Raw genomic sequence first — 25656 nt, 5'->3', positions numbered from 1 at the left:
TTCTCTATCCTACCTAACTTTAGTAATATAATATATAATAAGTATAAAAGTATAGATAATATGTACCATTCATAAAATTTCTAATGCAATCAAATTATCATTTAGATGGCAAAGAAACATAAACTATATTTGAAAAAAAAAATCAAAATATTAAAATATTTCTTCTTAATTGATAGATTGTACATCCATTTAATTTATTTTGTAATATTTATTTTTTTGGGATTATATTAAAATTTATATTTTGTTCAAACTCCCCTTGAAGTCGAGTTCCATTGACGTCTGAATAATCGCTACTTGATTTCGAGTTTGGTTATTATCTACTCTTGTTTTTTTTTTTAAATATAATTTCTAGACTACAAAAACCATCTTACAACTATTGATTGATTAATTAATTAATTAAATAATTGTTAACGTGTCGCCACAATATTATTATTTCTATATATGGATACACACTTGGCACCATGTTAACAGCTACGTTACTAGAATGTTTAATTAACAAATATAATAAATTTCTCAAAAAATAAAATTAAATAAAAATAAAATTGATTTGGTATACTCACAAGAAATATACCAAATGTGTTGACCGATTGAATACTTTATCTTACTCATTCATGTGATTACATCTGTTTGGCTGTTTGCTTTTATTGATCCGAGCCGCCAAACACCACACGTTGCGACACCTCTTCCCACTTTTTACATTTCAAATAAATTTTTTCCAAAACACAAAAATTCTTATTAGATGATGTCACAGATCAATTTCGTGGGTCGAATATCTTATTTGGATAATCCATGAAAAAATATTACTTTTTATTATAAGAGTATTACTTTTTATTGTGAATATCAGTAGGATTGACCCGTCTCATCTCACAAGAGACTTACTATTTTTCTTAACTTTATGTTTAGATAGATTTAAAAATTGTTCTATGATTTTCTTTTATATTAACAATTATCGAATTCAAATCGATCTCGAGGATTTGAACACTTTACAAATATGTTTGAATATTTTAAATCGAATTTCAAGTTAAATTTTTAAATTATTCTAGTTTTGAATCGAATTCAAAATCCAATATATCTAATTCATACCTTTCTAGTCGCATCGATTCGTTTTTCATTTACACTTGATCAGATTTGTTAGCTTTGTTCATTACCTGGAAAGTATCTTATTCACAAGCCAATTGTAGAAAACTATCATTCATTTGCAAAACAACAATGGTGACGAATATAATATATAATAACATATAAATTCTTTATTGCGAATAATCTATTCAATAATCGAACATGGTATGAAAGTTAGTTTAATGTATGTAATAGCGTGAACTCCTAAAACTCCTCCTTAAAGTGCTAATTTCACATGCTCGGCTCGGCGGGGTAATGTTGTTGTCCTGTTTACTGATTCATGATACTAGTTTTAAATGTCTTTTTAATAATAATAATAATAATAATGATGATGATGATGATGATGATGATGATGATGATGATGATGATGATAAAATTAAAATAATTAATAAATGCAAATTATCGTAGTTTGGTTTGAGGGTGAATTTACTTTAATTAAAAAAAAACTTAAATTTGCATCCATATTTTGAAAACATGTATTTCACATATGAAAACCGGTATACAAAAAATTGATAATATAATGCTGATATATAATATTTGAGTATCGATTGTTTTATAACTGATAGAAAAGATAATATTTTGAGTAAAAATTAGAATATATTTATTAATATAAGCATTTGCTATACATATTTAAGTACACAAAAATGTTATATTAATATCATATTTGAAATAGTCAGTATTCAACTGTAATATATTAGTATCATACTTTCAATGTTTTGTACCAAATTTCATTCAGAAAAAATTATATCAATAATAACAATATTTAATATACATGTTGAAGTACTTATTATTTTTTTTTTTTGATATATTGGGTGGGGATACTTATTAATTATATATTAGTAGTAAAGGTATGGCTCCCTTAAATTATGCATTTCAATCTTATGGAAACCTTTTTAAAAAGTGACAAACGATCAATTTCCTTGGTACTTTCCCTTAAATTATGCACGGAAAATGATATGTTTTGGGACAATATTTAGTCAATCCTAACTAGTGACATGTCCCATATTGTGCCCATTCAACTCATAAATGGAACTCACAATTATTATTATTTTTTACGTGGGAATAAACTTTTTATTAACATAATAATCAGATAAATCAAATTCAGAAAACCATATATTATAGACTTGTCTTGTAAAATGATGGATGCAAAAGATAGATCGATGTCACGACAATTGAACGAAAGATCATATTCGAATACTTTAAAAATCTCAAATATATGTATACAATAACAATAACAAAAAAAAACTTTTATCTTACTAACACCTAGCAAATCCAAAAGATCAATCACGATTAATTAATCGTCGAGATGTAGGCCTTGCACATCCCAAAATTTGGAAATCAATAGAAACTTCAAATTAAATGATTTGAGTCAATTTTCAAACTGATTGGATGGATGTAGTTATGGTTTATAACCAGATCTATCTTTATTTTGAGTATCAATTGTGGGGATGGATATTAATTGAATCCCATTTAGCCTATTTTTTTATTTTGAGTAGGTATCTTGTGATACGATATCTATTTTCTTAGCCGAGTCAATCTGGTTTTTTCTTTAAGTGAAAAGTAATATTTTTAACCTAAAAATAATCTTTCCATAAATTGAGTTGGTTGAAAATTCGTTTCACAAAATTTATATGTGATATCGTCAAGAGTTTTTATGTTTTATTTTTTTGGTTAAATACAATCTAAGTAAAAAATATGAAATTAAATATATATGAAAAGTGAAGAAAATTCCCTATAAAGCAGGCAGCGCTCGTATTAATAAGCAAGGAATAGGATTCAATTGACATCCATCCCCACACTTGACACTCTCCTATTGGCTTCTCGCCAACTAACCCAAGCAAGCACTCCCAGTTCGAATCCATCACAGGAATCTTGGATTTCGTAGGAGTTTGTCTGACTTTCCCATATAGATTATAGCCCTTCAATCGAACCAAGAAACAGATTTCGATCACACCCGAGAAACGCCGAACAAAAAGGGGTCGAATAAAATGGAGGATGGAAGAGCGGCATTGATCGATGGTAACAAGAACAGGGCTTTCGTGCGTTGCACGTCGCACGCGCAGGACGAGCTGCACGGATTCAGGACCTGGCTGAGATGGCTGTGCGTCGACCATTCCAACCCGTGGACAGCGTGCCTCTCGTGGCTCGTCTTCTTGGTGTTCGCCATCCTGGTTCCCGTCCTCTCGCATTTCGTCCTTGCCTGCAGCGATTGCGACAGCCGCCACAGCAGGCCGTATGACGCCGTGGCACAGCTATCCCTCAGTGGCGTCGCTTCCCTCTCGTACCTTTGTTTGACGAGGTTCGTGAGCAAGTATGGGCTCAGGAGATTTCTGTTCTTCGATAAGCTATGTGATGAGAGCGAGACGGTTAGGCGAGGTTATACCCAACAGTTTAATGTAAGTCGGTCGAATCATTTCCCAGATTCTTCATTATTTGTGGTTTTTTGTATGTTAGGGAGAAGAGATCGCGATTCATATTTATTGTCTTTAATGTTTGACTGGATTACCCGTGGTGATTCATTTTATCGTTAAGTTATCATAACAAAGATTTTGCATGAACTATGTTCCTTGGATCTCAAAGCATTTGTTTCCTAATTTCGTACAATCATCTCTTCATGTGCAGAGATCATTGAAGCTCTTATTTTTCTTTGTGCTTCCCTGTTTTGCTGCCGAGAGCGTATATAAGATATGGTGGTTCAGTTCAGGTGGAACACGTATTCCATTCTTGGGCCATGTCATTGTGAGCAACACTGTTGCATGTATCCTTGAATTGTGCTCATGGTTTTACCGAACTGTAGTGTTTTTCCTCATCTGTATTCTCTTCCGTTTGATCTGCTACCTGCAAATTCTCCGTCTCCAAGATTTTGCTGAGGTCTTTCAGTCCGATTCGGATGTTGAATCAGTTCTGAGAGAACACCTTAGAATTAGAAGATATTTACGGATTATAAGCCATCGGTACCGGGTGTTCATACTGTGGGCATTGATATTTATCACCGCTAGTCAATTCGCCTCTCTTCTCATTACTTTGCGGCCTGGTGCAGCCGTCAACATTTTCAAATCTGGAGAACTAGCGGTATGAATCCCCATCTGTTCAACTATTTTTGAGTATAAAGCTTGAATCATCTAATGTTTTTCCTTCAATATATGGCTTTTATTGAACTTTTGCATTTGTGCACAGCTTTGCTCGGTTAGCCTTCTAGCGGGGCTCATGATTTTATTACGAAGTGCAACCAGAATTACCCATAAGGCACAATCCGTGACGTGCCTTGCATCAAAGTGGCATGTGTGTGCTACCATTGACTCATTTGAGACCGCTGAAAACGAGACTCCAGTTGCTCGGGATGCTGATGAACAAATATTCACAGCAAGTTCTGAAGGATCGTCTGATTTTGATGACGTCGGTGATGAAGAAGATGAACTGGACAACACTAAATTCATTCCATCATATGCGTACAGCACAATCTCGTTCCAGAAAAGACAAGCTCTTGGTAAGTCTTGCCATCCTTGGATCCGTTCTTGCGTCTTCTTTACTCAAAAATGCTTTCTAGTTTTGATATAAATATGGCACTGAAAATGTGACATGAAGATAACAATTGATTTTTCCCACATAGTAACATACTTCGAGAACAATGGAGCTGGAATTACAGTATACGGGTTCATGTTGGATAGAACTTCGCTTCACACCATATTTGGGATAGAGTTATCCTTGGTACTCTGGCTGCTTGGAAAAACCGTCGGCATTTCTTGAAAGACTGTGCGTTGAACTTTAACTCAGAGATTGGTTGACGATCAGTTTGTTCAATTTGTTCGTGAAATCTACTGCCTGGTTGTGATCCCAGAGGGGAAGGCATGTCATTGTACAATACAGAAATAACATAGGTAAATGAATGATAGAGTAAAAGATTGAAATTGATTCAGGGGGAGATTGGTTTTTTTTATTCTTTCAAATTGTGTTTCCCTTTTCATTTGCTGTAATCTTACTTATTTGAAGAGTGATCAAGAATGTAATATGCGTGATGTTGGATCAGGGATGGCTTTTTCAGTTCTTTGCTTTGTATTTCTTGAGTTTTTGATCGTCATTCTGCCTTCTGAATTTCCTAATTGTAGTTTATACTTTTAATCCTCATAAAATAAAGACACGTTTGTATTTAATGGTGTGTTTGAGTTGATGTAATATGTGAGTGATTGACGAGAGTCCAATCATTTTTACAATCATCTTGTATGATTTATTTGACTGACGTGTTTCAGAAATTATTATTTAGCCCGATGATTTATACAACATACACCGATTTAGACAGTGATTACAACATACGGATTCTGTTGTCATATAAAAATAAAAGACACGTTTCAATGTTTAATGGGATTCACCATTTGTGTGATGTGAGGTAATCAATAAAATATATTCCAACTTCAATGAAAATAGACACCGTCGAGTGAAAACGACATCGTTTTGGTAGACGGCGACAGCAAAATTGCCGCGTTGTAAATTTCCAAACAAAAGGGCAAGATTTGTACATGCTCCGTTGGCCCCCGGAGTGATGCAAATATGATTTGAAAGAGAACCCCGGAGCCGCTCATTTTCGAGGGTTTTGAGCATTGATTCGCATTCTAGTATGGAGATCGATTCTGCTCCGATTACACGGTGTTCCAAGGAGCACCAGAATATATACCAACAATGGTTTTCTTTCGCTGATTCAGGTACCAGTTTCGATTTTGAATTCGATATTTCCAGCTCATTTCGGATGAAATGAGAGACATTTTTATGTGGTGATCAGATGGAGATGGGCGTCTAACGGGAGGCGATGCTACCAAGTTCTTTTCCATGTCCAATTTGTCTCGTCAAGATCTTAAGCTGGTTGTGTTCGATTTCCCTCCCTTTTTGTTGTTTTATTGCTATTATTATTATGTTCTGATTCTTGTTTTACAATTATTATAACGGGCCAACAGATTAATCTGCTTTTCCCTCATCTAAATTTCACTCTGCCTTTTTTTTCCTTGAAATAAATTGTGTTCTCAGGATAACTTAAGAAAATATTGGTTTTTTCCTGGAAGATAGTCTAACGTTGTGAACTTGACGCACCCGAATTAGAATGATTGGTTTATCACATACAAATATTTGTCCAATTGTTGTTCTTGAGAATTGGATTGAACTGGTTTCATTTACTTTTATGATTTTTATGATTAGGTGTGGGCGATTGCTGATTCAAAAAGGCAAGGCTTTCTTGGATTTAAAGAATTTGTTACAGCCATGCAGGTTCTGATTTTTTTCTTGCCTGTTACTCGGCAATTGTGGTGAATCAAATGGTGTTCACTCTCTTTATTTTTGAATTTGCAGTTAGTCTCGTTGGCACAAGCTGGGCATACTCTCTCCAGTGATATTTTAAACGCTGAAGGCAAGCCCCAATAAATAAGATGCTTTTTCCTTTTTGAGTGGTGATTTGGTAATGACTTTAAGTTCTATAACATTTCTTGTTGTGTATGCCTTTTAAGAGATTGTAACAAGCTAATAACGTGCAGTTGACTTTGATAACTTGCATCCTCCAGCCATGGTGGGTCTGGATGAAGCCATCACTGTAAGTTGGCAACGATTTTTCTCTATTTACTTGTGGTTTCAACTTTCAGTAGCATATATATAGGATTGGAGAACATGCTTTTTTTTTTTTATGCAGGCAATGAAGCGTCCTCGTAAAAGTGAACCTGAACAGAATGGTAATAAGATGATTGATATATTAATTGTTGAAGAGAAGTTAGGTAGTTATACTTTTGAGACTAAGCTTGCAACTATTCAGGTATTCCTGCAGTGCAGTCTTCACCATCAGCTAGTTGGTTTTCGTCTTCAAAATCTGCAAAGAAGGTAACTCCAAATTTTGTGTGTACCCAAAACCTTCTGTTTAGTTTGTCAGTCTCCGCAAATTATTTTTCATCATGTTCTAATCCTTCTATGCAATCCATCCTTTTTGTTTGTCAATTCTTGTTACCTTCCTGATATTTCAATAATTAAGCATCTGGATGAGCTTTTTTCCACATTACAGCTCCTATTATTACTATGTCGTGTTTCGCTTTTTTGACTATTGCATGGGAAGGGGGAATAAGGTGTTTATATCGCAAGCTTTATACTTGTTATTTATGCTCAGCATTTTCTTTAAATGTCTAAAGTCTAAACTAATTCAAGTTATGGGCTATGAGTTAAAGATAATTGAGTCGTGGTATAAAATCTAAAGTAGTTGACATTTTGGTATTGCAAGATTTATGCTTTTCCTTTTTTTTGAGCAAGCAAGATATAGGTTTTATTTCTTCTATTATTAATATATTTCTTTTGGTTGTTGATTATGCTTGATTCCCTCATGGTGGTGTTAGGTATCTTTGAGTGCTGTCACTTCAATAATTGATGGCTTGAAGAAGCTCTATGTTCAGAAGCTGAAGCCCCTGGAAGTCACTTATCAGTTTAATGATTTTGTTTCTCCCTTACTGGTAAAATATGCCATCTTACATTTCCAGTTGTGTGAAAAGAAATGGCTTCAATATCCAGTTAATTTCTTTTGGATGATGGTGATTATTTAGCTCGTGACAAAAGGGTATTTGCGATCGACTGATACTGACTCTTCTGATGTTGTGTTGTATGTTGGAAGACAAATAGTGACTTTGATGCTAAACCGATGGTGATGCTTCTGGGCCAGTACTCGACAGGGAAAACAACATTTATAAAACATTTGCTTAGAACTAGCTATCCAGGTAATTTAACAACTCCCTGGTATGTAATTCATCTCAATTTTTTTAATTACTCGAAATTGCTTTCATTTATTTTATTTCTTTTCACAGGAGCTCACATTGGGCCTGAGCCCACAACTGACAGATTTGTTGTTGTCATGGTAAGTTTTTACTTTGTCTTTTTTACACAGATATATGTTTAATATGTTCTATCTGACATTAGTTGGCACTCACTCATTATGTATTATTCACTTGGCTCACTGGTTTGTATTTGCCAGCTTAACTTGATGCTCCAAATTTTGTTGTCTTTGCATGGTTATTTTAGTTCATAGTTATTATCGTTCTTCGTTTGGAACATTGTTGCTTAGTAGAACCTGGGTGTTTTAGTGCTTATTAGCACCACTATTCACATATAGAACGGACCTGATGAGAGAAGTATTCCGGGTAACACAGTTGCTGTTCAAGCTGATATGCCGTTCAGCGGCCTGACAACTTTTGGAACAGCATTTTTGTCGAAGTTTGAGTGTTCACAAATGCCTCATCCTGTGAGTTACAAACTTTAGTGCAAAAATTTTCCAAATAAAGGAGAAAAGTGTTTGTGCCTTTTGTTTAATGATTTGTTTGAATGTCAAAAGCTTCTGGAGCACATTACATTTGTGGACACTCCAGGAGTTTTATCAGGAGAAAAGCAACGGACTCAGAGAAGCTACGACTTTACTGGTGTAACATCTTGGTTTGCTGCGAAGTGCGATCTAATCCTGCTTTTGTTCGATCCTCACAAACTTGATATAAGCGATGAATTTAAAAGAGTCATTGGATCTTTAAGAGGTCATGATGACAAAATACGTGTGGTTTTGAACAAGGCTGACCAAGTTGATACTCAGCAAGTATGAATTTGCGAAGAATTTTTTATGATAGCAATTTTTCATTCGTCATTCAAGTGATGTAATAAATAACTTGCACTCCACGATGACTTGATTCTCCTTGCCTTCGAATTGCAGCTTATGCGGGTATATGGAGCTTTGATGTGGTCCCTTGGGAAAGTTCTGAATACTCCTGAGGTTATGCGCGTTTATATTGGGTGAGTTCTCTTGCTTTTGTATTTATGTACTGATTTATAATACCTGAAATGTATTTGGGCTTATGTAGTATAATCCAATAATCATTTTTTCGCACGTGATATCTCGGCCTGTGAAGGATTTGGGAGAGAAGGGGCTAACATTTGCTCTGTGGTGGAGGTAGAAGTTCTGCATAGAGGGAAAATTAAAATTTTAAAATTTGGATTGGCTATGTGGTGGGTCGCTTTTATTTTTACAATCCCTGATTTTTGTGTCGCTCATTGTCTTCATGTCTTTCTAGTTCATTCAATGACAAGCCTATAAACGAGTCTGCTGCTGGTCCAATTGGCAAAGTTCTTTTCGAAAAAGAACAGGATGACCTTCTCACAGACTTAAAAAACATACCAAAGAAGGCTTGTGATCGACGTGTGAGTCTGATACCATCTTCTGAAGTCAATTTTTTTTTTTATGCCATCTTCTGAAGTCAATTTTTTTTTTATGTGCCATTTTTTTGTATTCTGTATGGATACGTGGTTCAAGATATGCAGATGTTTTTTATTTTAAATTTTGTGCAGATAAACGAATTTGTAAAACGCGCTAGGGCTGCTAAGATACATGCTTACATTATAAGTCATCTGAGAAAAGAAATGCCTGCGATGATGGGCAAAGCCAAGACACAGCAGAGACTCATTGATAATCTGTCTGATGAATTTGCTAAGGTTCATATTCTTTCCTCTCTCTGCATGTTAAATTCAAGGAGCACGAATATTGGCTTATTGTCCTCCTGTCAAAAATTTCAGCTCCAAAGGGAACATCATCTCCCACCCGGGGATTTCCCTAATGTCGAACACTTTAGAGATGTTTTGAGCGGCTATAGTCTAGACAAGTTCGAGAAGTTGAAACCGAAAATGATACAATCTGTGGACGAGATGCTTGGATATGATATCCCCGATCTTTTGAAGAACTTCCGCAACCCTTATGATTAGAGAAGCGACTATTTTGCAGTGCGATGAATGGTGGAGTGTTATATGTATATACTTATCAGTGTGTACATTGTCATCTGTATTTTATGTTGAACCAAATTTTGTGGTTTGAGACGACTTGGAAGTTGAAGAAGTCCAGAAATTAACATATTGTACTTTTTTCGCCACCAGCTCTTTTAAATTATGAATGCAACATCAGAAGTTGGCAAAACACATCTACGTCTTTGAAATTTGTGTTGCTGTAATATTTCCGAATTATTTACATTCTTTATCTTATATATTGGTGTTATTTAAGAGATTGGTTTTTATCCTGTTTTGTTTTTTTCCTTGTTTACTAAAAATAATACAAAAAAAGAGAGCAAAAGATGCAATTTAAAATCACCTTATTTTGGAGACAAAAGAACATAATCTGGTAAGAAAATTTTTGACTTGCAAGTCAGACCTGGAGTTTAATACGAGGTGAGCAGCCAAGTTATGCGAGAGTCAGGGATGAATCCAGAATTTGCAAGTGCCAATTGAGTTCAGCCCGTAGCAAGCACTTCGTCGGCCGGGAGAATTCTTGACTCTTGTCAATTCAATTTAAATAATTGATTTCATGCCAATAACTTGTATCAATTCGATACTAAGATTTCAAGTGTAAGACGAAGTCTCGATCGAGACTACTTGTATTAAACATCTCCTGAAAAAACCCATTGATTGATTTCATTTCAAGTGACATTTAACATGGGGCCATTTAAAATACGTCACAATCGATGTCATGATCAATAAATCCTCATCCCAATAGTTAAATGGGTGTTCAATCTATGTGAGACTGATTTTTTTTTTTCGTTCCTTGACGAACCCAATAAAATGTTTCTGCATTTTTGGGGCTCACGTGTGTTTTTCAGATGCAATTCGATACAAAATATTAAAAATCTGGAACAAATATATAATTTTTCGGAACTAGATGTTTTAAATCTGACATTAATATATGATTTTTGAGTACTCAAATATGTATAACAAATTTTGATATTAGTGACACGTTTTTTCCAGATGAAAATTAGATATAAAATATTCAAAATATGTTATTAATATATGATATTTGTGTACTAAATATTTTATATCTGACATTAATATATGATTTTTGAACACTGAAACATGTATAACGAATATTGTTATTAATGAAACATTTTTTCGGATGAAAATTGATACAAAACATTAAATATGTGGTACTAATATATGATATTTCACTCTAAACTCTTTCAGAGTAGGTACTGATATATGATATCTGAGCACACAAACAAGTGTATTAAGTATTGATAGAAATATCATATATATGATATTTATATGATATTTTAGTATAAACTCTTTCAATGTTTTGTACCGAATATTATCCGAAAAAAAATGTGAGCCAAAATAGTTATAGACATTTTTGTGTGAATCAGAGATTGCAAAAAAAGTTTAGGTTTGACTAGGGATGGCAATGGGTAGGGTATGAGTCGGATTTCATATATCCATCCCCATACCCATTTATTAAATTCATCCCCGTACCCATCTCCATACCCATCGGGTATTGAATTTCATCTTCATCCCCATACCCATCGGATTATCGGATACCCATACCCTACCCAAATACCCAATTATCATATACAATTGAATTTTTTCAAATTTAAATTGTTTCAATTAAGTTATGAATATTTAAAAAATTATTTAAATGAACAATAAGAAAAATTATTCACGCTTTATAATAAGTATATATATATATAATGAAGTTTTATATATTTTCTTCTCTTTTAATATACAAAGCATCGTTTTCTTTAATTTTCAAATTTATGATTATATGTATTGAAAACTCCGAAAATCAGTGGATCGATTGACGAATCTTTAATATAAATAAATATAATTAATATATATATTTACACATATATATATATATTTATATATATTAATTTAAACGGGTATTCGGGTCGGATTTGGGTCGGATTATATCAAATCCGCCTCCATACCCGAACCCGAAAATCCCCACACCCGATTATCCAATTATTTAATCGGGTCTAAAAATCCCTCCATACCCTCTTCTATTCGGGTCGGGTATCGGATCCTCCAACGGGTTCGGTGGAAATTGTCATCCCTAGGTTTGACATACTGAACACATATTTAACTATATTGTTAGGAATTTAAAAGCAAGTCTCTCCTTCTTCTTTATTGCTTTTTTATTTTTATTTTCTTTGAATTCAAGCATAGAATATGATTCAAAGATCGAAACTTTCATATGAAAGAATCAACAAATACATCACTCCACCATTAGTTGGTAAGCTATATAACTTAAAACTAGTACTTGTTTCTGTTGTATAATTTTTTTTATATCTATAAAGAAATTTTAAAATAATAAATTATTCAAAATATAATTTCAAAATTTCAGGAAAATAAAATCAATAAAATGATACAATGAAGATTATATATGTAAATTTAGTTTGATGTCAAAAAGACACACCAAATTCTAAAAAGATTATTTTTTTAAAAAATAATAATGTAACAGATTTTTAGAAATTAGAATTTCTGGCTTTTGAGTTTATGTTTTGCTTCTTTTTAAAAATAAAAATCAAAAGAGTTTTTCAATATTTATCTAAATATCAAAACTTCTATTTTTTAAAATAAAAACACTTCAAAAAACTGAATTTATTTAATTTTTTTTTAAAAATACAACTTTTATATTCAACTCGAAATTAATAGATTATATAATCCAATAGGAATAAAGATAGGGGTGTCAATCGGGTCGGTGGGTCGGGTTAATCCGTGATTTTTTTTTTCAACCCGAAAACCCCCAACCCGAACACGAACTCGTCTAACCCGACTCAACCCGCCTAACCCGAATTTTTTTTAAAAAAATTAATGCAAAAAATTCGAAAAAAAAAATAATATTTTAATTTAAACATATAATAACAAAATTTTTGATTTAAATTTGAAAGTTTAATTGTAGAAAATTAAAAGTATATTGACTAAATCAAATAAACAATTGTTAAAAAAATAAAAAATATACAAAATAAATATTAAATGATGAAATTTTATCATATAAATATACAATAAATTTTGTTCAAACATACAATATATAAAAATATAGGTAATATTTTAAAAAAAAAAATTTCGGGTCAACCCGTGACCCAACCCGAAACTCGTGCAACCTGGCACTAATCCGAACCCGAAAAACCCAAACCCGAACCTGATTTTTTTTGTGTTGGGTCGTGTCGGGTTGACGGGTCGTGTCGCATTTTGACACCAAAAGATACTATTGTCAAAATATTAATTTTTTTGTTTTCGTTTCAATAATTTTGAAAAATAATATATAAAATAAAATAAAATAAAAACTCAAATTCATTTTCTTTCTTTCTCCACAAGCTGCACAGGCGAGGTCTCATTCCCCTTAAACCCTTGCACACTTCCTCTACTTTCCAACCTAAAATCTCAGATTGAGAAAATCATGTCGATGAGCAGAATAACGACCAGATTTTCGAGGGCTGTGCTGGCCCAGTTCCGCCACCCGCGGCCCCTATTCGGGCGTCAGGATACGCATTGCGTTTCTTCTTTTTCTAACCTGCTCTATCCCCATGATGAGGTGCTTCTTTTTTTATTAACGATTGCACTTTCCGCTGATACAGATTGCTTTTTTCCTCTGACTACTCGATTTCTCATGAATTTACCTTTTTTTTAGTTGCCACAAGATTTCTGTAAAGTTTGGTACTTCGTGCCTTGTGCTTGAGGGATCATTTCGGTTGTATATATTTGGTCGTAATTTAACGTATTCTATTGTTCTTTCTCTATGCTTTGCGTTTCATTATTGTCTATAGTATACATGTTCAATCACCAAGTCTCTCTATACCCTGTAGTCTTGGTCTTATAAAAGGGTTCGTCATATTAAGAAAAATTCGTTAGCTGATATGTCGAAGCTGTCTTGAATAATGTTTAGGATGTCCTTCCGTTCACTTGTCTGTATTTATGCCATTATTTTGTAGGATATTTCATATTTGTTACTGAGCTATGATGTTAAGCGATTATATACTCAACATTTTTTGTTCCTCTGTCAATGGTTTATCATGCAATTATTTATCGATTCAAAACTCAGAGAATTCTTTTCACTTCAATATAAATTTTGACGGATCTTCTGGTTGCTCAAAACAATCACTTGAACTTGTGTCTATATCGTATGTGGATGATTTCGCCTTTTCAGTTAAGAATTCAACTCTTCTTGAAGACTTCATTTCTAAACTTTCTGTTGTCCATCAAGGATATCAGAGATGGTGAACTTTCCTGTTGCATGCAAACAGCAAACCTACCAATAGAATCTTGATATCTCAATGAAAGCACATTCCAGATCTTCTGAAAGAACAAGAATGCTTATGCTAATGACATCCATACACCATTGTTTCCAAATGAGGGTCCTATACTTCATGATGCTAAGTTTCTCTCTGTTATAAAGGAAAATCAGCCTGTATATTCTCTTTGTCGACATATTCTCGTCTCCTTCAATGTTCTACAACTGAATATCGATCTGCCATCAACATTTACTTCAATACCTATGTGAGACACGTGAGCACAGCCTACTTCTTTGGGATTGGTCTCCCGTCACCGTTCTCTCCTTTTCTGATGCAGACTGGTCAGAAACACCGACAATTGCACCTTTACTGGTGCTTATGGTATTGTCCTAGGTACAATTCTATCTCTTGGAGTTCCAACAAGCTAAGGAGAACTTCTAGGTGTTGAGGTGCTCTATTTTAACTGACTACCTTGGTCTCCACAATCACTGAAATTGTTTGGCTCCAACGATTGTTACCCGAACGTGAATCCAATTGTTCACTCTTCCTGGTTATATGTCACGACCATGTTGGTACTGATTATCCACGTGCAGATCCCAACTTCCAGTTACTCACGAAAACCCATTGCCATTTACTTCCATGCCGGTACTGATTATCCATGTTCAGATCCCGACATCCTTTTACTCATGAAACACATTGCTGTAGACTTCCATTCTATCATAGATAAAGTAGAAAGTGGTGCACTACGATCATTAACGTTGATCCAGTTATTAGCTCGTCAAGGCTCTTACATAGCTTGTTTCTTGCCAAGAGTTGCAATCACTATGAGTTAGGGTTTCAGACATGGACCCCATTGTTTAGAGGGAATAGTAACGTAATTCCGGTGATAGATTTCAACCTATTCTCAGTCTTTCAGGAATCCCTTTGTTTAGTAAATCTATAACTAGACGTATGTCCATACCGTTAAGCAATCATATTCTTTCCGTATTTTGTTCCCTTTTGAACTGTATATATTGTAGATCTCTCATGAGTGAGGCTCCTTTACTCAACTAATTTGAAGTTTAGTCTAAAATGTGCTTCAGAATATTGCAGATTCGTTTATGTATATGTTGCAAATGATCTATGGCCTTCTCTACGTCTATGGCTAATCCTTTCATGAATTGTGTGGATATCTTCTTGGTTTATTCTATGTCTTAGGCTTATTCTTGAATGATTTCCATGCAATGTGTTTTGCCTTGCTTTCTGGACTTGCTTTTCTATGTTATCTGTGCATTATTAATGCATTGTGAAGCTGATAGTAATAAGGACACTCTTCTTCCGTTGTAGGTGGGACGCGGTCGCATATCATTGCTACATCATTCAGCTCTAAATTCATCCGCCTTCCAATGGTTCGGATTTTCGTCATCTTCATCACCACAAGTAAACGAGGAGACTGCTCGATCTGGGAGCGAAGTGGAAAATAAGACAGAAAGAGGTGATGTTCCTGATCATTCAGATGTATCAGTTTCCGCTGAGAAAACTGAATCAGGTTCTTCCTCCTAATCTAGTTCTGACATCCTTGATATGTGAAGAGAAGGAGAAAAGGTACTAAACAAATTGCATTTTTTTATTCTGATTCAGATTTGGAGAATGACCTTTCAAGAGATGATCTTATGAAAATCCTTGTGGAGAAGGAACAACTTCTGGTTACAAAGCAGGAAGAAATTGAGAAAATGAAGGATAAGGTTCTGAGGACTTTTGCAGAGATGGAAAATGTAAAGGATCGTACCAAACGTGAGGCAGAAAATGCAAAGAAATTTGCTATTCAGGCTAGTGGATTTGTATTTTAAATTTAGACGTATTGTTGGAGGGCCCACATGTGGTTCCCGATTGTTTCTTTGTGATGCAGCACAAGTTTAAGAGTTTCCATATTTTTTATTTCCTATTTTAATGTTATCCTATTTTTGGTTTTAGGATTTTTTATATTTGGTATAAGGATTCCTCTATATTAATTGTTTCCTTATTTTAGTTGGATTAGCACCCTATATAAGGTCTTTTAGATGGATTGATTAGAACCCTATATATAGGTCTATTATTTGTGGGAACAATTCATTCAGCATTATACTTCAATTTCATAATATTTTCTCTAAATTGAGTTGAGTTTTTTTCTTGTTTCTTTTGAACAACCCTTCCGCCGCACCACTTGGAAACTTATTTGTGATACTCCTATTCTGCAGAATTTTGCTAAGAGTCTGTTGGATGTGGCGGATAATTTGGGGAGGGCTTCTTCTGCTGCTAAAGAGAGTTATACGAAAATTGATGCATCCACAGATACAGCTGGTGCTGTTCAACAACTTAAGATACTCCTCGATGGTGTTGAAATGACTGAGAAACAATTAACAGAGGTATTTTTTTTTTGGGGGGTTCTTTTGGTTGGCTAAAAATATTCTACTTCATTCTTTGACTAAATTCTATTTGTTGCCACTTGCCATCGAAATGCATTAGTTAAGAGTTTATAAATTAGCATCAGTGTGTGGTACTTCGTTAAATTAGTTTTATTGTACCTGTTTAGAATGATTCTTGTTAGAGTCAGAAAATGAATTGGTGGAAGATGGCTTGGATGCTGAAGGTGATTTGTAGTTGGTCTGAAATTATGAACCATGAACCATTGGTGAGCACTGTCTAGTAGAAAATCGCTTTGCATGATATTTCGCTTTGCATGATATTGATTGGTGGATGTACTGGGTAAATATTGATCATCCATTTAAATTTCATTATCCTTGGAAAATTTTTGCTATTTGGGAAGTCAATAAACTACGGTCGGCCTGTGATATTGACTGGCATTCAAAATTTAGATCAAGATTTAAACTTGACACGCTTGGATTTTGGCCATTTCCAGGTATTTAAAAAGTTTGGACTAGAGAAGTACGACCCAATAAATGAAGAATTCGACCCAAACAGACATAGTGCCGTATTCCAAGTACCAGATGCCTCAAAGCCAGCGGGCCATGTCGCAGTTGTTCTTAAGGTATTTGAACTAGACATTAGGTGATGCTTTTTACTTTGTCTTTACTAGGGGTGTACTTGTAAGTGAAACGAATTGAGTCGAATGTGAAGGAAATTTTAAGGGTTGAATTTGACTCAAATTAGATATATTTGTGGATTAGTTCGATTCGAAGTTTGAAAACTTTAATATTTTTTTCTCGAACTCGGTTCGAATCAAGGCTAGAGTTTGAGTTTGGCTCGAATTATTTGAACATATTCGTGAACTATTCGAAAATTAAGACTAAAAAATATTTATGAATATTTAATTTTATTAATAAAATATTAAAACTCACGTATATATCTTAATAAAATGCTAAAGTTCGTAGGTGCCTCGCAAACTATCGAACAAAATAATTTGGCACCGCTTCGTATGACTATTTACTGGATTTCATGTGATCAATTTTACTTCGATTTGTTGACCTTTATGGTGCTGTTATATGTGTGTTATAATTTTAACTTATCAATTGTTTTGGCATTTTTAACTGTAAGTACTAAGTTTCACGAGTACCTTTCTCACTTATTTTACTCTTGATGCAGGCTGGATACATGCTGCACGATCGAGTTATAAGGCCTGCAGAAGTTGGTGTAACCGTGGCAATGAACAATGAATAGGCTGAAAAAGGATCGGAGTTGTGAGAAACACACTGGTGTACAAGACAATGAACTGACAGTATGTTGTGTTGGGGTAAGCTTAAGCATGCATCATTTCTAATGCTAAGGAATGAATATAAACCATAGTTTTATCCTTGAGATTTTTTTATTACAATCAGAACGTGTCTCGGTTTAATGCATTTCACAGTAATGGAAATTTTGAGCCTGCAGATTCAATATCTGTAATTATAATCCTTTACCCATTCATACTCTTAAATTGTGCTATGGTCTTGTGCACGCATAGACAGCATACATCTCTCGAGTAGTCGACACCCACGATGTAAACTCAGAAATCTAGCTTCAAGTCCTAATAATCTGAATTTGGAGAGTGACGGCCCACTGGCATTCCGATGACTTTCGATCATACGGATAGGAAGGATATCTTTGTCTTATTTTATTAAGAGATTTTCTAAGAACTTAGAGCTCATCCATCTTCCCCGTTGTCATTAAGCCAAACATGTTGACCTATCATATATGCAAGCAGCCATAATTTTAATATCCCATTCATTACCATCAATTTTGCGCGTCATTTCCACCAATGATCCGAGCATAATATCTGGACCATACACAACTAATGGTTAAAGCAGTCAACCTTGCCGCTTTACTCACATTTTTTATATACTAGTAGCAAAACACGTGCAACGCACGTGGGTAACGAACTTAAGTACGTTGTGAATATTGATTCTAAATTTGCATATGAACGTAGAAACATAATTTTTCATAAATTATTCAATAACATATATTATTTCACAGCTTATTTTTCTTCGATTAAATTCAGCAATCATAACATCATATTTAATTTTTATGTTTCTTTTCATCATCAGATTTGATTTTGATTAATCTCTTTGATGCTTGTGTGTTTTTTACTATGATCTTCCTGTTTTGTTTATTTGAGTCGTTCACGATTTGGGTCTAAAAACAATTGGAAAAAATGGAGTGATTAAAATAGATATGATGTATATATTAATTTTAAAATTATTGATATAATTACTTGAAATAAAAATTANAAAAAATTGTTTTTTATGTATGTAATGTAAAGCGAGTTATATATCCATACATGGTACAAGATTTTCTACCTCCGCAATGAGAGGTACAAGTAGCAAAATCACAATTAAAAAATAATTTCAGGAAAATATTGAAAAAATGCAATCACATAATAATTTTACGTTAAAAAAATATTCTTAGAAATAATCTTTAACATATTTCAATATCTATAACATATATGATGCTTCTTAGTTCATATTTTAAAATCAACTTATTAAAAAATTGACGTATTTATATGTAAAATAAAAGATAAAATAAGATATAAATATTAAATATTCATTAGCAATCATAAAAAAATACACTCATTTTAGTAACAAATTTTAGTAGCAACAAAGAAAAATAATGGGTAAATTGATAAATTCAATATGCATTAATATTCAAAGGCATTTAAGATAGACAATAAATTACAAAAGAACCCATAAAAAACTATTGATTTAATTTGCTAAATTAAATAAACAAGGGTATATTACAAAATTCACATTAATATTCAAGGACATTTAAGATATACATTAAATTATAAAAGAACCCATAAAAAAACTATTGATTTAATTTGCTAAATTAAATGAACAAGGGTATATTAGAAAATTCACAATTAGAAGTCATATATTTATATGTATGTTAGATTAGATAGCTAATACCGTAATTTGATCTTCACCCTTTTCCTTCCAACAAAGAAGCACACCTACACTTCTTAAAGTAACTCGGATTAGTTTCTTGAGATGAACATGATATTCCTAGCCTAAAAAAAAAATCGCTTTTCTGATACTGTCATTTTGGCCATTAAAAATACATTAAATCGTCCTTAAAGTTCTCATTAAATATCATAAAATTTGGGTATCAAGATAGTATTATGGTGAAGTAACCTAAGCAAATATGAAAGAGACCAAAAAAATTTATATTAAAAGGATTCTTGATATATCTAGATATCAATATACTAAGGATAAAACAATTTCATCGTCTAAGGTTTAGCAACTTCGTAACTTTGTTAGATTTTTTCGTTCCATAGAATGAGTTGTTCAAGTTTTCTACAACTCCGGGAAAATTATCTCTACTTTTCTTAATCCAAGAACAAATAAATCATTGATAAAAAAAATAAATCAAAGACAAAAAAAAATTGTGCAAGCCATGGTGTTATTGGATAAAGTCCGCAAGATCCACAAAACATCCTTGTACAGAATGATCGAAAACAGCACAAATTAATCCTATTTCTGACAACTTTCTTTTGGATTCATACGTACGTAGAACAAGAAAAGGAAAAGTGCTACGGTGAAGTAAGCAATGGTTTTGTGTTTCTGCGGTATCAGAGTGGCACTAATAGATCACCAACCAAGAAAGAAGCAGATCCTGAATGTGGATTAAAAGTGGGGAAATTATTGAATCCAAGGAATTTTTGGAGACTGGAAATTAAGCAGGAGCAGGCGAGTAACAATAACTTCACCTATAATAAAATGTTAACTTTGGGGGGGATTTGATTCTTTCATCACCAGCTTTCAACGAGGGTGGCGTTCATGGCGGTGATCATTCGCATGCACTTACACAAAGTTCAAACAGAAGGGTTCATCCCTCCTTTGATGCAGAAATCAAACAAGAGAGAGTTTTGCATGAATCTGAGCAGAGTTTTTCTGTCAAGATGACGATGAAGACCGAAGAAGGTGGAAACGGGCAGTAGAATAGTTCGACATTTCACAGAAGTAGAAGTGGGAAATTGAAGAAGGTGAGTTTTAGGTCGCCGGAAGTGGCTGACGTATTCATTCTGGGATACTCAGATGAAGTATATGTCGCAGAAAAAATTAATACCATAGTAATAGTTTTGAGGATCTACGCTTTTTAATCTTCATTTCAATAGTTTGTATGATATGTTTGCCTCATTTTCGTTAATTCTACAGAAGTCAAGTGTGTGTTTACAACATTCTTGGATTTGTGAATTAGACAGTATCATTAAACAACCACACGTTAACCAAATACTTCTGAATCTGTTTCTCGGAAAATTAAAATATAAAATGGCTTACTTCCACAAATAGACGAAATCAAATGTACAATGTTTTGCAAAAAATAAGTATCCCTGGCGGCCAATTTGTCAAGGAAGCTTGTGGATCAGCATTTTTTCACTTACAATTGCAAAGGTTCAAAGATGTAATATATACCGAACCCTAAGAAAACATTCAAAAAACACAAAGAAGTTGCGCTTGACCACAAGATACAAGGCATTATAAAACTACATTAAAAATGCAACCTTAAAACTTGCAAATGCATAACAAGAGAGGAAAACAAGATAAAATTTAAGAGAAGAGGTTGCTAAAAGAGAAACTTCCTTGTAGAAGTAGAAGCAGGGGTTCGAGAAGTGGTAGGCGATGTTGATGTCTTGAAAGTGACTGGAGATTTTAGGGTGTCAAGGCTACCTGTAGATTTATCAGCAGCTAGTTTTGCTCCTCTTGGATCAGTTAAAAGAGTTTTCTGAAACGACTGGGTGAAACCAGTTGCAATTATAGTGACGTGAATCTCTCCATTGTATCGTTCATCCACAACCGCGCCAAATATAATGTTGGCCGAAGGGTCGGCTAAACTCGTAACAACCTAGAGTCCAATGGTGAGAATTAGTGTGACCAGAATTTTAGGTGAGAACCATCATTTTAGTTTCTTATTGGGTAATGACTCTTCCCGGTAAGACTGGAAACAATATAATGAATTATTTATTCAGGAGAAAAGAGAGAAGGTAAAAAATATAAGACCTGAGATACCCTATTCACTTCTTGAAGGGTTATATCCTTTCCTCCGGTAATATTGTATACAACTCCAGTTGCGGACTGGATAGAGGAGCCTATCAAGGGGGCCAAAGTTGCTTGTTCAGCTGCTTCCTCAGCACGGTTCTTGCTAGAAGAAACACCCACTCCAAGCATAGCGGTACCTGAATCCTTCATGACTGCCTTGACATCTGCAAAATCCACATTTACCAAACCAGGTATCTGCAAAAAACAAGAATCCATTAAAGGTTAACATGTTACAGCAAAAATTTGTGGACGAAGTGCAGCAGATAAACAAGATAGCTCACTGTGATAATATCTGATATTCCTTGGACCCCTTGGCGGAGCACATCATCTGCCAGAAGGAAAGCATCTTGAAGTGGGGTCTGTTCATTGGCAATGTCCAGCAAACGATCATTTGGAATCACTATAAGTGTATCCACATTTTTCTGGAGCTTTTCAATTGCTTCAAGGGCCTGAAGCAATGGCAGATCACAATGCAATAACATCAAGACAATGGATGTTTGGGATTCATTAGATTAAAACCATAGCCCATGCAGGATTGGCACATAATCCTCAAATAAAATCATATAAGAGAAAGTACTGACAAAAATCCATGAATCTAGGAATGTGGCAGAAAATATCGAGTTAATGATGTATCCCAAGAAATTTCTCATCCTTTTACCCTACAAACATATGGTTTTCATAGACCGAGAACATAATTCGCCGCCCAACTCATGAGGAAGCACCTAGTCCAAATGTTTTGTAAAATAAAATGCTTACACTCTAGTTATAACATAGAATGGAAATAAAACCTGCCTGCAAAGATCTTTTGCGCCCCTCAAAGCTGAATGGGTAGGTAACAACACCGACAGTCAAATACCCTGCTTCCTTTGCTATTTGTGCAACAACAGGAGCAGCACCAGAGCCAGTACCCCCACCCATCCCTGCTGTTATGAACACCATATCTGATCCTTTGAGAGCATTTGCAATGCCGTCCTTTGATTCCTCAGCAGCCTCTTCCCCCAGAAGCGGGTTGCCACCAGTTCCTGCATCTCAGAAAGTGTTCCAAATGAAAACTATTGTCAGAAAACCTTGGTTATTTTAAAATACAAATCTATATTTTATTGTGGATTATGAGACTCGGGTATTAAATATCAGTCCATCTAATAAATTTCTAATTATACGGTATATCTCTTCTTTACGAGGGAGATTACTGTAGCATCCAGTTAATTAAGTTACTCATCATGGAGGGACAGCAATATGATACATGCATTCAACAATTTGAGGGAGTAATGCTACCAAATCTAGCTTGACAAGCCAGAAGAGAGAAGTACACGTCATATTAAGTAAATCTTTCATTTTAAAAAAATTACAAATGGAGATACAAACCAAGTCCACGGGTCAGAAGCTCTCCAATCTGAATAGGATTCTTAGCAGAAGATTGTAATAGTGCTTGAGCATCCGTATTTATTGCATAGAAGTCCACTCCCTGAAATTAAACAGCTCAGAAAAATTATTTCCGATAACTGAAACAATAAATAGCAGATTATCTGAAAGAGAATTTGCGCAAGTCAGAGAAGGAAAGTCGTCATTTTGATTCTTGGTATGCCGATGATGGATAAAAATTAGATCGACAATAAAGTGACTTTTCTGGAGAAACATAAATTAAGATGAATTTACACTTTCATGCATAGAACTGGAAGAAAATAACAAATGAGGATAGACCTGTTTTGCACTGTTCGATTAGTTCATTACGCTATTCGTATAGACAGCTAATGAAAATCTAGACTGTTCCTTCACACTCGTTATATTTTGATTAGAATCAGGAGCTTGGGCTTTCCCTCTAAATCGTAAATTCTAGCAGAATAATAAATATGCTAAAAAGTGGCCTTAAATTCAGTTATCTTTGATCTTTCATTCTTGATTTCATCTTTTTTAGACCCTTCCAAGGTCAACTAGGAACTATATCTATAAAATTATAATGATTGTGTGACATACTGATTGCAAGCTTTGTCAAAATCAGAGTAAGCCATATCTAACAGAGTGAAAGGGAGGTAACGGTAACTATGACTCGCGGCATTGGAATGCTCTCAATTCCTACTACTACTTAAAACGAGGGAAAACAACACGTACATATATAGCATAGCACCTTCTTCCTTTCATAAAAGGCAATTTCAACCTAGTGCTCTGGAAACTTTTTCAAGGATTAAGTTGGTAGATTTCACGTTCTCAAATGCTCGTTTACGAGTAAAATCCTATTAATCACTGTAACACTAGCTCAATAGATCTATACTTAATCCCCTGAAAATATTACTTCAAGCGCTATCACATTCAACACACATTAAAAAAAAATCACCCCCACGCTGAAGGTGCCGTGCCCATCAAATCCAATACTTAAAAGATCAAAGGACGAAATTTGAATATAAACAAGGAAGACCCATTTCACAAAAATATAGGAACAATGGAAATTGGAGAGTGACCTGTAAGCCACTGCCAATCATGCGATTGACGGCATTATTTCCACCACCTCCGACACCAACAACCTTAATCTTAGCGGAGTCCATCGGTACAAACGAGCTGTAAACCCCATTACGTCGTCTTCTGGAAATGCGCTGGGAATTCGTAGATGAGAATGATACATTATTATTACGAGCATTTTTAGAAAGAAATGGAGGGAACCCAATTGAAATGGAGGAAGAATGAGACGCGGATAACTCGGAAGAAAGCTTCGTGAACCCAAGCGTCGCCATTAATGGAAGCTACTTTTTTGGTATCAGAAAATGGGTGTTTTGTATGTATCTGATTTATCTCCACTTTGCAGGAGATGAAAACGGTTGTTAGGGTTTTATGTTTTTGTTTCTTGTTTTATATACAAAATTATAATTCTTTGTCCAAATGTGTCAAATCAAATAATTTAATAGTAGGTCTATTCTCACGAATCTTGATCTGTGAGACGAATCAATCCTACTGATATTTACAATAAAAAGTAATATTCTTAGCATAAAAGTAATATTTTTTCATGAATGAGCCCAATAAGAGATCTGTATCACAAAATACGACCCGTGAGATAGTCTCACACAAGTTTTTGTCATAATTAATCATTCAAAAAAATTATAAAATTGAGAAAAACACAACATTTGAGATAAAATAAGGAGAAGTTTTAAAAAAAAAGACGAGATTGATGAAAATTACAAATAAATTCATGTCGTCAAAGTTAAATAACAAATATTTAGCGAAAAATAAATTTTAGTTTCATATCGATGCACCCAAATGGTCTATCATATGAGATTTTCAAGTATTATATAATATACTAGCACTTTAGCACACACAATGTGTGTACAAAATAAAAATTACTTTTATTAAATTAAAAAAAAATAATTATCTATCTTATCTCCTTAATAATATGATTAAAAGATTTAAAACAAATATTATTTTAAGAAAAACAAGAAAATGGGCTTTTCTGATTCATTCCAACATTCTATATCGTCGCTGACTCCGTCTCTGTATAAAGGGCTATGGTAAGATAATGGGCTTAACGAATTTGTGTTATTATCAATTTGTTGGTTCAAAGCCCACTAACGTCAATGGGTTTTTAATTGGTTAGGCCCAATACAAGATCAAAGTCCAACCCGATTTTAATGAACATCTATACTTTTATACTATTATATTATATTAAGTGTGAGGACATGATAATAACTAACTAGAGAGGACATCAACTTTTTTTTTTCAAATTTTACTCTTATATGATATTAATATTACAATTTTGTTTTTTGTTTTTTTAAATTTCAACACACACTTTTATTTTTATTTCAACAATTCAAATATCAATTTAGTCCCTCCATAATTTATCAAATTTCACTTTAATCCATCGATAATAATAAAAAAGATTGTACACACACATCGCGTGTGCATAGTAACTACTATCTTAGAGAGAAAGCGGGAGTTTAATTGCAGTACTAGTATAATCCTCGCCACGCAAATAGACATTTTATATAAATACATAAAATAAAAAAAAATTCCATATATTATATAAAAATATA

At 33.9% G+C, this 25656-nt stretch overlaps 4 protein-coding genes across 4 annotated transcripts; 3 read left to right on the top strand and 1 right to left on the bottom strand.

Annotated features, from left to right (window-relative positions):
• Nucleotides 1–2889: 2889 nt before the first annotated feature.
• LOC140963778 (uncharacterized) lies at nt 2890–5161 on the top strand. The gene is made up of 4 exons (XM_073423169.1): nt 2890–3512; nt 3739–4188; nt 4294–4603; nt 4727–5161. Exons 1-4 carry the CDS (start codon nt 3105–3107, stop codon nt 4861–4863), a joined length of 1305 nt encoding a protein of 434 aa, XP_073279270.1. The 5' UTR covers nt 2890–3104; the 3' UTR covers nt 4864–5161.
• A 328-nt stretch (nt 5162–5489) lies between these two features.
• Nucleotides 5490–10031, top strand: LOC140964775 (EH domain-containing protein 1-like). Its single transcript, XM_073424706.1, has 16 exons — nt 5490–5813; nt 5891–5970; nt 6301–6369; nt 6451–6508; nt 6633–6688; nt 6785–6824; nt 6905–6969; nt 7473–7586; nt 7745–7847; nt 7935–7984; nt 8240–8368; nt 8459–8710; nt 8825–8904; nt 9183–9309; nt 9457–9600; nt 9682–10031. The coding sequence occupies exons 1-16, from the start codon at nt 5729–5731 to the stop codon at nt 9865–9867; spliced, it is 1638 nt and encodes a 545-aa protein (XP_073280807.1). The 5' UTR covers nt 5490–5728; the 3' UTR covers nt 9868–10031.
• A 3196-nt stretch (nt 10032–13227) lies between these two features.
• LOC140963765 (grpE protein homolog 2, mitochondrial-like) lies at nt 13228–18014 on the top strand. Its single transcript, XM_073423154.1, has 6 exons — nt 13228–13456; nt 15480–15681; nt 15774–15961; nt 16370–16537; nt 17032–17160; nt 17715–18014. Exons 1-6 carry the CDS (start codon nt 13322–13324, stop codon nt 17787–17789), a joined length of 897 nt encoding a protein of 298 aa, XP_073279255.1. The 5' UTR covers nt 13228–13321; the 3' UTR covers nt 17790–18014.
• Nucleotides 18015–20860: 2846 nt separating this feature from the next.
• Nucleotides 20861–24454, bottom strand: LOC140964731 (cell division protein FtsZ homolog 1, chloroplastic-like). Its single transcript, XM_073424634.1, has 6 exons — nt 24097–24454; nt 23006–23105; nt 22433–22662; nt 21922–22089; nt 21602–21835; nt 20861–21446 (listed from the first exon to the last, which is right to left on the bottom strand). Exons 1-6 carry the CDS (start codon nt 24364–24366, stop codon nt 21168–21170), a joined length of 1281 nt encoding a protein of 426 aa, XP_073280735.1. The 5' UTR covers nt 24367–24454; the 3' UTR covers nt 20861–21167.
• Between the last annotated feature and the right edge of the window lie 1202 nt (nt 24455–25656).

Source organism: Primulina huaijiensis, chromosome 18 (genome assembly GCF_012295235.1).
Source record: "Primulina huaijiensis isolate GDHJ02 chromosome 18, ASM1229523v2, whole genome shotgun sequence".
In the NCBI taxonomy this organism is placed as follows: Eukaryota; Viridiplantae; Streptophyta; class Magnoliopsida; order Lamiales; family Gesneriaceae; genus Primulina; species Primulina huaijiensis.
The sequence above is the reverse complement of the archived record's forward strand: the minus strand, read 5'-3'. Positions and strand labels throughout refer to the sequence as shown.

Excerpts from the sequence above, each read along its gene's own strand:
- LOC140964731 (XM_073424634.1), bottom strand. The coding sequence starts at position 24,366 with ATGGCGACGCTTGGGTTCACGAAGCTTTCTTCCGAGTTATCCGCGTCT. Across the intron at positions 23,106-24,096 it reads TGATTGGCAGTGGCTTACAG|GGAGTGGACTTCTATGCAAT; the intron begins GTCACTCTCCAA and ends GTTTAATTTCAG. Across the intron at positions 22,663-23,005 it reads GCTTCTGACCCGTGGACTTG|GAACTGGTGGCAACCCGCTT; the intron begins GTTTGTATCTCC and ends TCTGAGATGCAG.
- LOC140963778 (XM_073423169.1), top strand. The coding sequence starts at position 3,105 with ATGGAGGATGGAAGAGCGGCATTGATCGATGGTAACAAGAACAGGGCT. Across the intron at positions 3,513-3,738 it reads GTTATACCCAACAGTTTAAT|AGATCATTGAAGCTCTTATT; the intron begins GTAAGTCGGTCG and ends CTTCATGTGCAG. Across the intron at positions 4,604-4,726 it reads CCAGAAAAGACAAGCTCTTG|TAACATACTTCGAGAACAAT; the intron begins GTAAGTCTTGCC and ends TTTCCCACATAG.
- LOC140963765 (XM_073423154.1), top strand. The coding sequence starts at position 13,322 with ATGTCGATGAGCAGAATAACGACCAGATTTTCGAGGGCTGTGCTGGCC. Across the intron at positions 15,682-15,773 it reads CGCTGAGAAAACTGAATCAG|ATTTGGAGAATGACCTTTCA; the intron begins GTTCTTCCTCCT and ends ATTCTGATTCAG. Across the intron at positions 17,161-17,714 it reads ATGTCGCAGTTGTTCTTAAG|GCTGGATACATGCTGCACGA; the intron begins GTATTTGAACTA and ends CTCTTGATGCAG.
- LOC140964775 (XM_073424706.1), top strand. The coding sequence starts at position 5,729 with ATGGAGATCGATTCTGCTCCGATTACACGGTGTTCCAAGGAGCACCAG. Across the intron at positions 6,689-6,784 it reads GTCTGGATGAAGCCATCACT|GCAATGAAGCGTCCTCGTAA; the intron begins GTAAGTTGGCAA and ends TTTTTTATGCAG. Across the intron at positions 9,601-9,681 it reads TGTCTGATGAATTTGCTAAG|CTCCAAAGGGAACATCATCT; the intron begins GTTCATATTCTT and ends CAAAAATTTCAG.